General features: G+C 35.8%; 1 protein-coding gene across 10 annotated transcripts in view; it reads right to left on the reverse strand.

The window, feature by feature from the left end:
• The window catches only part of ADGRB3 (adhesion G protein-coupled receptor B3), a 457,019-nt gene that overhangs the window by 7,771 nt on the left and 433,576 nt on the right, over nt 1-15,672 (reverse strand). For 6 of the 10 annotated variants that reach the window (XM_030489525.2, XM_030489528.2, XM_030489530.2 and 3 more), the window contains 3 exons: nt 13,253-13,896; nt 12,982-13,095; nt 2,149-2,184 (listed from right to left, as the gene is read on the reverse strand). In XM_030489525.2, the coding sequence (XP_030345385.1) occupies nt 2,149-2,184; nt 12,982-13,095; nt 13,253-13,896 (794 nt within the window). The remainder of the gene's footprint in view (nt 1-2,148; nt 2,185-12,981; nt 13,096-13,252; nt 13,897-15,672) is intronic. The other 4 variants (XM_030489532.2, XM_030489534.2, XM_030489531.2 and 1 more) reach the window with 2 other exon arrangements.

Raw genomic sequence — 15,672 nt, forward strand, 5'->3', positions numbered from 1 at the left:
TAAAAGGAAAAAGGATGGAGGAAGCCAAGCTTGACACAGTCTTTTCCGTACTGTATACTTAACATTCGTTATCCTCAGAAGCACATTCACAGCATATGTTGTCCTCAGAACTGTGGAAGGACGTTATCTCAGAGAGTGCCAGCTGGCACTGATCAGAGACAAAGCAGAGAAAGTGTTAAACATTTAAGTAGTATGGCCAATCACTCTAGCTCGACCTCACCCCCAGGTTCCATTCTATTTTGCAGTCAAGCTGCTTTGAGGTATAGCAGCATTTTGGCCACACAACACTATCTCAATTCCCTTCCTTGGGATGTGGCTATTCGAACATTTTGTAGCTTTTTTATTTTGCTTTACCTCAGCCAGCCAGCCATGCTACCTGTAAGAACACAGGAAAGCCCACAGGCTTAATCAGAGGAACCATAAAACAGGGAGGTGAGATAGGTTTAGTCCAAGTCAGTACTTCTAAAACACAGCAGCAACTGGCACCATCCTTCCCTTTTTACAAACAAATGTATTTTCCTGCATTATAATCATACTTCTAGAAATATTAGGCCATGGAGCAACAACGGTGCAAGGCAAGAAAGAGCAGAATGTGTACCACATTGTTAGTGTTTATTTCATGTTGGATTATGCTCTCCTGAGTGATAAGAAGATTGTTTTAGCATCTGTTGCCACAAAGAATGTTCTCATAGTCAATGGCATGATATTCCTATCTTTCAATAAAGAACAGTAAAATTCAGAATTCTTTATATCACTATAATTATAAAACTTCTGTTCACATTGCTTAGTTTGGTTTTAGAATTGCTTGCTCCTCAGATTTTTGCTGTTGATTCATGTTTTAATTCTTCCTTTCTGTTAATTTATCCTAAAGTATATTTAGGGTAAACTTTTAATTTTATTTTCCTTAAACTTTCTGTGTATTATTTGAGATGTTACATGTTGGCTTAAAGTAGCTATAGTCTCTCAGGGAAAATTACGTCAGAGTTTCAAACATGATGTTAAACTACCAAGAAGCCACAGTCAGACATGGATGCTCAGCATTTCAGCACTGGTCAGCAAAAGCAGGTCACCAAAGCAAATCCTTCTCTTGTTGCAAGGCTTCTATTACCACTGCTATGACTGCATTTTGCTAGTTCTGCCTCTTTCTCTTCTATGGACTAGAATGTGAAATCTGAAATTACATTTGTTGTGCTTACTGCCCAAATAATAATAATAAAATGTGCCTTTGTTTGTGCATGCAGACAGGGTAATTTTTAATGTTATGATTGATACCTACTGATCATTGGATATTAAAGTTCAGCCCGGGATCTGTAGGTTCCATGCAATTACGATCAGCTTCTCTGGAGACACCCATAACGAATTATATCAAACTATTAATACGTATGAACAGACAACCTGTGCAAAACCCCCAAATAAATAATTAACATCCCCTTGAAAACTAATTCCTGTATTCTTCTGGTAGACAGTAGAGAAGAAAAACCTCAAATAAACAAAACTCTAAGACACTTAATCATACTTACTGAAATAGAACAAAATGGTCATTAACCAAACCAGTAAAACTTTCTCACTCAGCAGGCCTTGTGTCTGAAATTGTGGAAGTCCAACCTAAAGAACCTTGCATGAGCTTGATTTTTTTAGATAGCATATGATCCATAAACTTAGACGACTGCAGCACTTCATCATTCAAAATTTGACACGTTCATAATCACTATTTGGATTTGGATCTCATATGCCAGTAACTAAGTATTGAGGAAAGAGAGATAGAACAAATGATTGAGAATCTCTTGAACAATGCCACCTTCTGCAACATGGCCTGTCCTACAGAAGTGTCATATTTCAATAGATAGATAGCCAGCAAAAAACAAAACAAAACAAAACCAAAATCAACAACAACAACAAAAAAACCCAGATGAAAATGAAGAGGCAGAAAATTTAAGAACTGAAACCATGATGGTTAATATTGCAATATGACAGTTTGATCTCAGAATATTTTACAAACAAGTTGCACCAAAGTAGTTTTAATGAATTGTTCATCAAGTTCTGTACAGTACCAATTGAACAACCCTACGACATCTACTACGCTGAAGACTTCATGTTTACTTTTAGGGAAATACCTTTAATAGCCAGGAATAATTCAGTAAAACTTACTTCAAAGTCAAGGTCCGAATAACGTGATTTTCTTCTCTATTAAGCAATAAAAAAGAAAGAAAAAAGAGGTTGTATTAACAAGGGGACTATTCACCAAATTATATTAATGAGTCTAAATAACATTCTTGTTTTTCTTTCAGATATATGTTAGGTATTTTTGTAAGAGGCTGTGGATTTTATCTTGATAATTTAAGATTAATGTATGACTTTGCATAGAGTTTATTATACCAGTATCATATTTTTTTTCTGAAATAAACCAGACTGCATTTCACTGGGATGAATAATATGCATGTTATTTGCATGCAATCGAACCTGTTGGTGTATAAAACACATTTCTTTCTATACTTTCTTTGGTATTTGCAAATTATCATCATATCTATATTTTTTACACAGCTATCTATACATATCTATGATGTAGATTTTTAGAGGTAAACAGAAATTGATTCTTTCCTACATCAGGCTTACATTGGTACAACTCCATTGATTTTAATGGAATAAATGAAAGCAAAATCAAGCCAAAGCCATCTACACTTTCTATAGCTTCAGCTTGTTTGTTTGCAATGACAATCTAGATGGAGAAAGCAATGATTTTTTTTACAGTTATGACAAATCTGATTCAAAGCATCTGATATAAAGCAAGAATGATTTACTAGTGAAGTAATCACTTCTATAAAATGCAACAGAATATGATTGCTTATTAGACGTATTATAAATAATTTAGCACAATTTTTTGTAGAGATTCTAAAACACCCCAATTATAAAGTCAAATTATATTAGAAAGAAGCAGAAATATTATAAAGAACAGATAAAAATATATTTTTTCTCCTAAGATTGGAAATTGAATAGCTTGCAATAGACTAAAAAGATGTAGAAAGAAGCAGCTAAGTTGGAAGAGCTGAGAGGAGTGCAAATAACATGCAAATGGAAAGAAAAGATATATTCCACTTCAGGAAGGATTGTTAAAAAAAAGGAAAAGTACCCCAAAAAAAGAAAAAGGCTTGCTGCTACAGTCTAACCTTCATTTTTGTGGTAGGATAGGATGGCTTTAAGTCATGGTGAAGGAACCTTTTCAAATTACACCTAATTTCTGCAGTGAGGAACAAGTCAAACTCATTAAGTCATGATGAATAATGTTACTGACTGCATTAGACTGATTCTGTTTGGTTTAACATACAGGTTTTAGTAAGCTGTATTTTTTTCTTGCAATTCAAAGAATAATTTTACAAGTCATTCAGTTGCAGAAAGTGGAAAATGGTCTCTGAGCCCTTGATAATACCACTTTGTGACAGGTTGTCTGGTTTTGTACTAAAATTTTGGCACTCCAATCCACAATAATATGAAGAATATCACTGTAGCACTGTTGATATACTCTGATGCCTAAAGAGCTGGGAGGCAGTATAAAAGAACAGTCTATAATACAATTAACCACCACCACCAAGCTTTGGAGAAGCTATATTTTATCAGCTAGGCTTGATTTAACCTAGCACACTTTAAAGAGATTATTTAAAAAAATTTAAACAATTCTTCAAAAATAATGAAAACATGGAAACAATAAAGTTCTTGGGGGTAAGAAAAATACGAGGGCATTATGCCCAGATTCTCAAAGCAGCTAAGATCCTACTTCTCACTCATAGTAAGAGAGCCATGGTACAAGTGTACCTTTGACATCTGCCTTCATCATCCCTCAGTAAATCAGCACCTGAGGAAATGTATGTATTTCTAATGAGGAAGGATCTATTTTTGAGGTGCAATTAGAGCACATCTACCACAGTAAAGTCTCAGTGGTTACAAAAGAAATGCACAGCAGATAACGAGGTGAAGTTTACAGGAGTAGCTTTGAAAAATGCTTGAAAAAGCTATTTTTAAGCTACAGTTCAGTAATAAACCTGATATCATTGAACTGTCTGACTGAGAACCCTAGGTGAAAACAAGGAAGGTTTAGGAGAAATATGTAGTTTGCTAGATACTGTGATTTATAAAATTGGAACATTTGTATTTTGCCTTAGATCTCCTTAACCATAGTGAAAATATTCCTGGCATAGCTGGGTTATTAGGTTTTGCACTGGACATCTCTAGCACTGTTATGGTAAAAAGACATATTTAACAGACTGCAACATATTTAACTGTGCTATTGTCAGAAAGAGGCAACTATTGCAATTTTGCTGTTAGATCACACCAGTTATGACTGAACAGGTCATACCACAGATTTATCTCAGTGAGAATTTTTCTAGGGCTCAACAAGAATCTATCACATTTATTTTAAACTTATATGGTGAAGAACATCTGTTCTGTTCTTGTGCTTCACTTTTTTCCATGGCTGCATACAGTGACTTGCAGTACAAGTGCTGTCAGAGCCTATTCTCCTAAGACATGAAAAGTATGTAACTGCCACAGGTCCGAACAGTAGCAGGCAAGTTCTGTGAGTTCCTGAAAAACAAAGGATGCTGGTTATGAAGGTGATCCTGCACCACTGAAAGTTATTTGCAGTGTTGTTGCTGACACCATGAGGTATATGATCAGGTCCTCCTGGCTACTACATCGTTGCCTTGAAATGACTGCAGTGTTGTTTTTTTGAGAGAGGGAACATATTCTGAAGCATTAAGTCATTGGGACTCTTACAAGGATGGAATAGTTTTCCTTCAGTCCCAGTTGGAAATTGTCATTTTACTTGATTCTTCTCCTAGTTTCTGTATGATATGCATAAACCATGCAAATCATTGCTTTAATTGTGATTGTATATAAACTTTTTTTCTTATATGAAGTTTATTTGTTATGTCTCTTTTGTCTGAGAAAAATGGGGTTTTCCACACATACCTAAATGCTTTCAGAAATCAACCATCTGGCCCATTCTACAATTTAAATTAACAGAAGCTAGCAGCTGAGTGGAGTAAGGGGGGGGGGGGGGGGGGGGCGGGGATCGGGAAGGGGGAGGGGAAATCTCTTGCCCCAAATAAGCTGCTGAACTGGTCATATCAGTATGTTTCTTTTCAAGAAGCTGTTCCTTCTACCCACTTGCAAAACTGAAAATTATTTTAGTCAACATGAAAAATAGACTGGAAGTTGGTGTTTTTTTCAAAGATCAGTTTGGGGTCCACTTTAATATTAACGTTAGTAGAATATAAATAAAAGATATCTGTAAAGGGTAATATCTATAGTTTGCCTCATTTCTTATTTTGTATTTGACCAGATTCTGCAGTGGTGCTTCAGGAATGATGTAGAGAAGGACAAGTATAAAGAGACATTCCTGCTACAATACCCTCCCTAATCCTTCAGTACTTTAGGAATATCCTTGGAACTGTGGGAGGAATTTACTCTATTGAGCTTAATAACACTTTTTTACAGCATTCTATTAGTCTAATCATGTTTTATAGTTATTCTTAATTATGACATCCAAAATATGCTGGAGTAGTGAATTCCACAATTTAAATATGCATAACATGACAAAGGAAATTACTTTTTTTTATCCCTTTGCCATTTCATTTGATGCCTCTGGTTTTTATATTATAGGAAATACGAATAACTGTTCCCTATTCACTACTCAGTCATCTGTTCTTCAAGCTGAAGAGCTCTAAATGCTGGAGGCCCTCAAGGGTAGCAAATAAAGGGACTAAAAAGCTGAAGACAAATGCAATTATTCAGCAGCAGGGAGCTGACTGGTACAATTCTGGAAGAAAAAAAAAAAAAAGAGGTATGGGTAAGTAGTGAACTGCAACCCATGCACAATTACAAATGCTACAAAAATAAGTTACGTCTTCATTTAAACAGGCAAGGGTGGGACTAGCCCCTTCTGAACAACTCCAGTGTCAGTTCTACACTGACGGAAGCCGAATCATGCCTATAAGCTGGGGAAATTTCAGATGAGAACAGCAAAAAGTGCTTTTAAAGAGTTAATAACACTGGATGAAGAGGAAAGGATAAAAAAGTGATACAGCTTGTTTAAATATTGGCTCTGGAAGAGGAAAACACAGAAACTTGTTCAGAAACCTTAAAAGGTTTCTGAACCAATAAACAAAGCTGGTGTGAGAAAAACCTGAAAAGTTGTAATTCAGAGAGAAATTTTTAAAAAAGGAATAAAGAAAGTTTATGTAACTATGACATAATCTGCTAAGGGAAAAGTGGAATCCCTTCATTCTAGTCTTGAAATTGAAGTTTGAGTATGTATTAGAGAAATATACTGTAGAAAATGTTCTTGCATTGATAGAAGAGATGATCTGACAAAATTTTTTCCATCTCTGATTTCTACAGCTTTTTGATCTTAATTGATAAAATCCATTTCATGGGGGAAAAAACCAAACCCTGCCCTTCATGCCAGGACCAAAGTGAAACTCTGTGAAAAGAGGCTTGCAGTAGTAATTTATTTTAAATCAATTTTACTTTGCGCTAATCATATATACATTCTCTGTGTAATTCCAGAGCAACTTTAAACTCTGCTCACTGAGGGACAAAAATAGAATACTGAAGAATAATTTCCATACACCAGCATGAACTAATCCGGTGGCACCAAGAAAGAGCTGCTTTTACTAAATGACTAATAAAATCCCTCTCCATCTCTGTAAAATGACAAATGCCTGGTTTTCTCCTTATTCTAGTCTGCATTACAGCACTGCCTGATTAATTACATGAGATGCTCCTGAAGATATATTGCATTGTGCAACGTATAATTGAAACCAGAGATACCATATTATAGTGAGGGCTATAACCACCCTTCCATTAGTATAAAGCCTTATTATCTGCAGTTTACAATTCACTCTGAGATTAGATTTGACGTACAAGATCTTAGCCTGGGGAGGCCTTTTTCCCAGAACAAAATTAAGGGAAAATCTTTCTGGCCTTCAGAGATATAAAAATGGAATGTGGATAGACAGTTTTGATTTAAAATGTCTTTTGTGTGTATATAACTGAAAAACCCCTTAGTTTCTGAATAGAAGATTATGATGGCTATTAGTTCATAACATGAGATAGACATAAAGCAAGTAAATTTTCATGAAAAAGTGAAATAGTTCTCTAATGTGGGAATTTTAAGTCCCTAAAATATGCTAGCGAATTCAGCAGGTCAACACACAGCACAAACATAATTTCAGAGATCTCAATTCAAAACTATTCTGGCAAATATTCTGCTTTGCTGCTCCCTTTCTTTATAGGGTAACCTGCATATGTATTTACTCAATCAACCGAACCCACTTGTTTTGTGTTTCTGAAGGGGAAAAATGTAGCACTTTTTAAATATACAAGCAATCGAAAATACGTTTCTTAAGGATCATATGTAGTTAAGTTAGCTGCTTCTAATGTAAAGTCTGAAATACATGCTACATTTCATGATACTGACTAACATTTCGGTTCTTTATATCTTCAGTTACTAGAATCAACTCTGCATGATTCTGTCCCCACTCCTGTATGGTAACCTGAAAATAAGGTGCATCAATTTCTGAAGTCAGAGGACTCTGCAACCTACTCACTCAAGTGAAAGAAAAAGAGGGTTGTTATAGGGCTAGATTTCATTTCACTGACAGTCACAAAATTGGCGAGAACTGTCTCCAGAGCTTATTGAAGATTGAAATGAGGAATGGGAGGGAGAGAAATCTGAGATACCAAATGCTTGAAAATAAATGCAATGTGGAAACATGACAAAGAGGAAATTCCTGTGCTGCTTGTCTCTCTCTATTTGTTCTCTCTTTCTCTCTTTCTCTCTCTTTTTACTTCTCATATCATAAATCAAAATGACTTCACACCAATTTGCTTTTGTTCTGCCTGATGCTTTGGTACTTTATTGACCAGCTTGACTGTTTTAACTGTGTATTTATCCTCTCCTTTCCTGTTTTTTTTTTTTCCTTTTTGTTGTTTGGTTGGTTTGTTTGCTCAGGTTTTTTGTGGTTTTTTTGGGAGTGGGTTTTTTTTTTTTTTTTTTTTGTTTGCTTGCTTGGGTTTTTTATTTGTTTGTTATGTTGTTCTAAGGGCTTTATGTCTTACTACATATAAAGATCTCATAGCAGAAACTCAGAAAGAAAATATAGAAGGAAGATATGAGACTGAAAAGAGAATTCCAGTCATTTACATGGCAAACAGTTTGGGAAGTGCTTTCCTTCCTGTTCTTACAAAGCAGGTGCTCTTTCTTCCCTTTAATAAATGCTTCTATTGTCTGCCTTTGCATATCCTTCCTCTTATAATAGTTAAAATTCTTTGTCTCCTTTCAGCTCTTTTCCATTTCTGCTCACACTATGCTAGCCATAATTCCTGTGAAAGAACCCTTCATTCTTCTTCCACAAAGGCAATGATGCAAGTCTCCTTGCATACTCCAGCAGCAGGTATCTACTTCCTCTTGCACTTCTTCTTTACACAATAAAAAGAAATTAATTACTTATTCTGGATATCTATCTGTTGCACAGATCACCTTCTTCCTCTGTATTTAAACCTCCTAACCTTTCCCTGCATCTAAGTGGCTGGGAATGCACTATTTCTCTTCAAAGTAATTTCATTTTAATGAGCACACCACTCTGAGTGTACACTTCCAAAACAAAACCATTCCTGAAGAGTGTATGGAGAGTGCTTTCTTCATTAAAATTGAAACGCTTTGAACTGAAGAAGCACACTCCACTTTGATGCCAAGGTAGCAAAGCCAGTTTTAATCCATGCATATAAGGGATGTATAGGAGATTAGCCAGATGTTCAATTACTCTTCCTAAGAAACTCCATGATGTACTAATATGCCTGCCTGTGCCTATAATTGCATGAGTACTCTTGGGTACATACCAAATAACGTAAAACCCCACTGATTTGCACATTTGGAATCTGCAGATCCTTAAGTTTACACTTCTATGGGCAATACTTGCATGTAAATATTATGGCATTCTCAGACTATCTTTTGAAAACTGAAATTCTTTCATATATAATAAAGCATTTGATTGTCCCCAACGAAGCATTTTCTGGAGAGAAAAATATGTAGATATAAAAACTAGGAGAAAGTTTGAGAGGAAAGTTTGTGACACACTGTAGGATTCAACTGACTAAATTTAGGACATCAGCATTTTTGAGGCTTATATCTAAACTATTTATTCTGGCTTCCTTTATCGCACCTGAAAAGAGACACCTGCACTGAGGGCATGTGTAGTAGATGTCTAAAAGTGGTCTAAAAGTGCCTATTTCTCTCATTGACCCTAAAGGGGATCCAAATAAGTAAAGCTCTTTTTCCATATCAGAAGGGGAATGCCTCCGTTTAGATATCTAATGGTAGGGGTGATGGAACCTCCCTGCAGAGTTAAAAGTCAGAACATACATTCTTGTACTGATACTATAGCTCTATTCCAAAACATCCATCTTCAGTGATCATAATGAACACAAAGTCTAAATAAAAGAGAACATAAAAAGTGAACATAAAAATAATTTAGCCTTCGCTTTACACAGCTTTGTTTTTTTGGCTATGTGTTTATTTCTATATATACTTTTTAATTATTTGAATAGACACATAATGTTCTAAGGGCTGATTATCTCTTTGAATGTGCAAAATACAGAAAATAATTGATTTAATGAATGTAAGAAGGTAAAGATATTACTCAAAAGCTATTTTTTCCAAACATATTTGATTCTTTGAATGATAGAGAACATAGGTCTGTAAACTGGTTCCTTCAAACACAGTACTCTGGTATTTCACTAGTAAGATGGAAGTGAAATTTTAAAGAAATAATGTTATCTTAAGATGTGAAAAAAATTAAGCTTTATATTTTCTGAAGGGTCCTCTAATTCTGCTGGTTTAGTTTTATGGCCATGAAGACTAGCATCTACCACAAAGTGAGTGGGCAAATAAGAAGTATTTTATGTATGTCAATATATTGTATTTTACTGGGTATCCAGTTGCAAAAGTTATGCCTGAAGTATTTTTGTGGCTTGAGATATTTGTGGATTCATAATTACACTTCTGAAATCAGAAGCTGGGTCAGATCTTTTCTGAAAATGAGTCACACAACATCTTAAGGTGTTTTGATAAGATGATAAATTCTCTAACTGCTGCGTAACCTATTCCCATTATTATGCTCTTAATAATTACAGACCTTATATTAAATTAAAAGAAAAAGGAAGAATTGTGTTAACAGAGGTCACAACTGCCTAAGTGCATTTTACTCACATGGTAGTTGACAATTAATGTGTAGTTACATGATAAAAATAATAGTAGTATGCTAATTCCAGAGAAAGCACCTGGAAACATACAGTGGAAAACAGCGGAAGAACCCAACTCCCTGTATTATGCAGAAGACACAAAAGGAGGCCTTCACCACCTGTCTTAGGACACCTCTGTTTCTTCAGAAAAATGAAAGGGGAACTGTCCCTATAGAGCAGAAATCCATGAACTTTTATGTTGGACTTCAGCTGAGATGGCAGAATGAGCTGATAGGAGTGGGAGGATTCCTACCTCTCAACGTCATCTCCTTTCATTTGTCCTTTCATGCTCTGTCTGCAAAAACATACGCAGAATGATCTTGAATCTCCTGCTGCAGTGTTTGCTGTTCCATAGCGGCTGATAAATCCTTGCTTTTTGAAAGGTCTTGAAATCTTTTAAAGTTATATTGTACTGGACATAAAAAATACTTTGAAAAACAATTCCTTGCCCTCCCTTCTTTATTTTGTTTATGGCACCAGTAAATTTAATCCAGCTGGTCAGTTCTAGCCAATTACATTTGAGGGCTTTACCTCAACCCTTGCTTTTTACACACTGCACATACAAAAACGCAATCACAGTTTTCATCTGGCTGGATCTGTTCATCTGAATCTGCTTGAGACACTGATTTTCTTCTATGTACATTTTTTTCATGTTCCTATCTTCAATTCATTGCAGCACATCCTTATCAAAAGATGAAGTAATGCTATATAATCAAGTAGTGTTGAGAACCACAAAAGCAGACACAAAAGCCAAAACAGTTCCTTTCATTTCTGATCTGCCCTAATATCTGTTTCTTTCCTAATACATGGAATTATGCTGGGTTCGATTAGGTTTAATAACATAACTGTTTACAGCTTTCTGGACCAAAATACAGCTTTCTAAACCTAATATGTTTACCAAGGTAGAAGAGACTAAATATCTGCTACCATATTTTATTGTATTTTACTACATATTCTACTATATACTTACTGGTCCCATCTGAGAATAAAAATTATATACAGAACAGTCATTCAAATTTGGTGTCTAAATCCCATCTTAGAGGCAAGTTTAAAACATGAGACAGATGCAGTTAAAAAAAAAATAGCTCTAAGGAGCAGTACACTATACTCAGAGATTTTCAGCCACATTTTCCAGCCACGTTGGCCTCAGGAATTCAAATTCTGTGTAAGATGAAGTAATTATTGTCCCATTTTTTACAAACTAACTAACGTCTCATTTTTTAGGTCTCCTAGTCAGCCTTTATCACCAATGGGAAGAGAGAGGCACCACCAGAGAGTAATTCAGACCTCAGGTGGAGTGGATGATAAGGTGGCATGTATGTCTATCTTGTCAAGGAAGTATGAACCTTCCCTAGATATCTCACCCATATGTCTAATCTTAACTGGACTGGATTTGAGCCTCTATATCTGACAAAAATTAACTGAAAGACAGTATTGTAGATAGGTAGGAGAGGATACTATAGGAAGGTAATCTTAGCTATCCTCCTTCCAGGGTTGCATTAAATTGGAGAAGCACTCCTGTGCACCACCTAAGATCTATTAACTAATATACCCTTGCTGATGGAAGTAACTTCTTTAACAATGCAAACTTGCTTTGAAAGAGTCTGTCTGTCTGAGCACTAAGTGGGCAAGCACTTGCACTATCTTTTAGAAGTAACTTTGAAAATTTGCCCCAAGATTATACATATTCACTGTAACAATAAACAAAAAGTAGATACCACTGGATTATTTGCAAAGCCCCACACTTAATTTTTCAATTTTTGTTTTTTGTTGAATTATGTGTTGTAAAAGCTTATGGTAGTACACACACAATATAAACAGCATGGAGAATATTTCACATTCAAAGCTTGTAAAGGCATCTCTTGAAAATAAACTAAGTTCTGATCTTCTGTCCAAACACTCCAGTCAATCCACGCACAAAACTTCAACTCCATTAAAAAAAAATATACATAAATATCCTCTATTTATGAAATATTTGCGACAGTTCTGTATCTAACAATTGAAAAGTCAGGTATAGTCTCTGTTTACCTCCACAGACGGGTCCAAACATTGTTGAATAATAGCTATTGGCATTAAATTTGCATATACAGTAGAATTTTTTTGCATCTGTAAGTTCCATATTTTTCTCATTTGTCTTTTTCCCATTAAATGCTGGTGAAATGTATTTCCAATTCTTAAGGAAGCCGAAGTATGAAATCAATTCCACCTCACTGGTGGTTTTGTATAAGTAAAAGCTGAATAGGAATGGCAGTATTTGACACTTAGGTCTCAAGAAACAAAGTAAATTGTTTTCACTTTTATAGTGTTTAAATCCTACAGAGAAATTGTAGTAATGAACTGTATCCCTTTCAAAGGTTTTTCAGTTCACTTTTGCAATCTGACTGGAATCTGGGATATGAAGTCCACTTGTACCTATTGCATACATCAGTTGTACCAATGCCTGCACACACATGCAAACAATATTTAATAAGTAAATGGTAAACTATTGGATGGAAGAATCCAAGATTTACATGAGTGAGAGCAGAATCAGACCTATCATATCTGAGAGAGATATGATTGTCAGCAATAAAATTGCAAATATTTTCAACTGCATGTGCTTGCAGGTAGGGTCAGTGATTATCACTTGCATCTTGCAGAAATAGTTTTTCTTCTCATAGCAACACAGTATTTTCCAGTGAACTTTACCTGGTAGGTCACGAAATCCTTTGCAGTCGTGTGGAATGTTAAATCTCCAGGACTATACAGTTTCCTACAGATTGGCTCGGAAAATTTAATCTTGTTTTCTAGGTATAAACACTTCTGATAATAAGAGAAATATGAACAGCAGTGTGTGATCCCAAACAATCATTTATACTGAATTTAAACATTAGCTTCAGCCCTTAGACAAAGACACAGTTTATTGTCTTATCAAATAATTAGAACAACAGAGCATGCAATTTGTTTATGCACCACTGACCTCTAAAGAGCTCATTGATATTGTGGATCCAGTTTCACTTCTTGATAATCCTGTATTGTCATCTAGCTCAGAGGCAATGAAATTCTTCACTGCTGTGCGGGGCTCAAATGGTAAATTCTGCATATGTTCTTGGGTGGGAAGGTGCTGGTCTAAATTAATATTAAATTGGTCCATTACAGAAGGATTCATATTGAACTCTGGATTAACTTTGTAGTGCAACAGCCTTTCATGAGGCAACGTATCCATGCCTATATTCATTTTGCTCTCATCTTTCAGTGATGTCTGGGTATTTACTGAGCCCCGGGGCATGACTATATAGTCGCTTTCTATCATCCGTTCTTGAGGATGGACTATGTCCATATCTGCACCTCTCAAATTATCATCTGTGCATAAATACACAGTCCTCCGCAACTCACTGTTGTCTTTTTTCAAGCACTGATTGGCCAGTTCACTCATACTCATAGGCATATGGAGACCTGTTGGTTGCTGGATGATGACTTTGGAGATGATGTTTCCAGGCAAGGTGGAATAGCTCATTCCTTCAGGGTTTGGTCCCTTCTCCTCCTCTTCATCATTTAGTGAAATTCTAGAAAGTGTTCCTGTTATAGTAGCTGCTCTGCAAGGTCCAATGTCTTTATGCAGAACTGTGGGTCAGAGAACAGGATTATTACAACATGAAACCATGTCTGCCTAACACTAGTTTTTCTTGTGGTTTTATTTAGCAGCAGTCCCTTTACCAGGGCATATTCTTAAACTTTTTTTCTGTCCATTTAGTATCTTTTATTCCATAAATATTGTTATGGGAAGGTATGTCTTTTGTTTGGTTTCTTTTTTTAGATCAACATCTCTTAATCTACACAGTATAAATGACACAGATCTCTGACTAAGCCTCCATAACTTATAGAAGTTAAAAACACTCCTTCATTTATTCCTATTGCCTTATATAGATCTTAGGTGACCTACAGCTTATACAAAAGCCTGCCATGTGGAACCTGATTAAGAATCAAAAAAAAACCCCAAAACCCACTATGACATCTGTACTGCCATAACCTCCTCCAAAATGTCAAACAGATTGTAAGGCAGAATAATTTTGTCAGTCCATTGTAATGACCTACCATAAGATTATAACCATGAACATGTGTTTCTGAGCTCCTGAATGTTCCTTTTTAATGACTTTAAAAATTATTCTGTGTTAAATTTTTTTTTTTTTTTAAAAAGTGACAGATAAGTAACTACATTGGGAAAAAATTGCAAGGACTTTTTTGTCCCAGTTGAAAATATTTTAATTCATACCAGTGCTAGTTTGTGCAAAAAAATCCAGCTCATGGGTTGAGACAGTAAAACAACTTGAAGTATCTCAGGTATTACATTTGCATCCCTTTTGGTAGCTTAAGGGCTCTCATGATCCAGATCCCCCAGTACCTGTCAGCTTAGTGCCATATTCTATAGCAAGCAGCTCATGAGGCATCCCACTCTCCTAGCTCACACAAAACCACCTCTCATTTTTCCATTATGAAAAGAACAATTTGCCTCTAAACAACAGAGTGCAAACACCTGACTTCAGTGTGGCTGCTCCATTGCTTCCTGTCACACTTGTTAAGACACTTAAGTGATCTGTTCTTAAATCCTTTACTAAAAGAAACCGAGATTAAACGTTTATCTAGTAAAGCCTGTTCCTAACTGCATTCAAAGTCCATCCCCTTAAGGATGCCCTTGGCAAGGTTCTCCATACTGCAGAGCTATGCTGGCAAAGGTAAGAAGTAGGAGCTACATGGACCAGTGCTGGATTTGCATTTGCATTGGATGGTGACAGACATGTAATAGTGTTGCAATGTACTATCCTCGTCCCTTCAAAATACATGTGCATATTAAAACTAACCTATATGGAAGAACTATTACCATATTTCAAGAAACTGAAGTGGCAGTTTTTAAATGTGGGTGACTGGAAATTCAAACTTTACCTTAATGAGATCAGCCTTCTTGGCTCCTCATATAGCCAGTGAAGAGGGAGCGTGCTTCAGGCAAGTGATGCAGATCAGCTTCTGCCCTGACTAACCCTATGCAGAGGGCCACCCTCTCTTTCTTTTTCTCTTAATTCAAAACTGAGGGTGTCTATGTAGGATTGCCTCCCTAGGAAAAACTGCCCTTTGGGAATATTTCGTGATTTAAAAATTTCTATAGGATTGAAATGGTCATTTATTTTGCCCGTACTTTATTTAGCAAGGTTGAAAAACAAGTTGTTTAAAATACATTATTTTTGATATGTGGAAGCGGACATAGCTGACTAATTAAAGATTACACTACTGACATGTCTTAAAAGACTCCAACTTGTTCCAGTAAAGTGGAATCATATTTCATTTTCCTCATACCATGTTGCTTAAGCTACTGTTGATTTCACTTAGTGTTAAAAAACTTACCCT

The sequence above is a fragment of the Strigops habroptila genome, chromosome 6 (assembly GCF_004027225.2).
Source record: "Strigops habroptila isolate Jane chromosome 6, bStrHab1.2.pri, whole genome shotgun sequence".
Taxonomy (NCBI): domain Eukaryota; kingdom Metazoa; phylum Chordata; class Aves; order Psittaciformes; family Psittacidae; genus Strigops; species Strigops habroptila.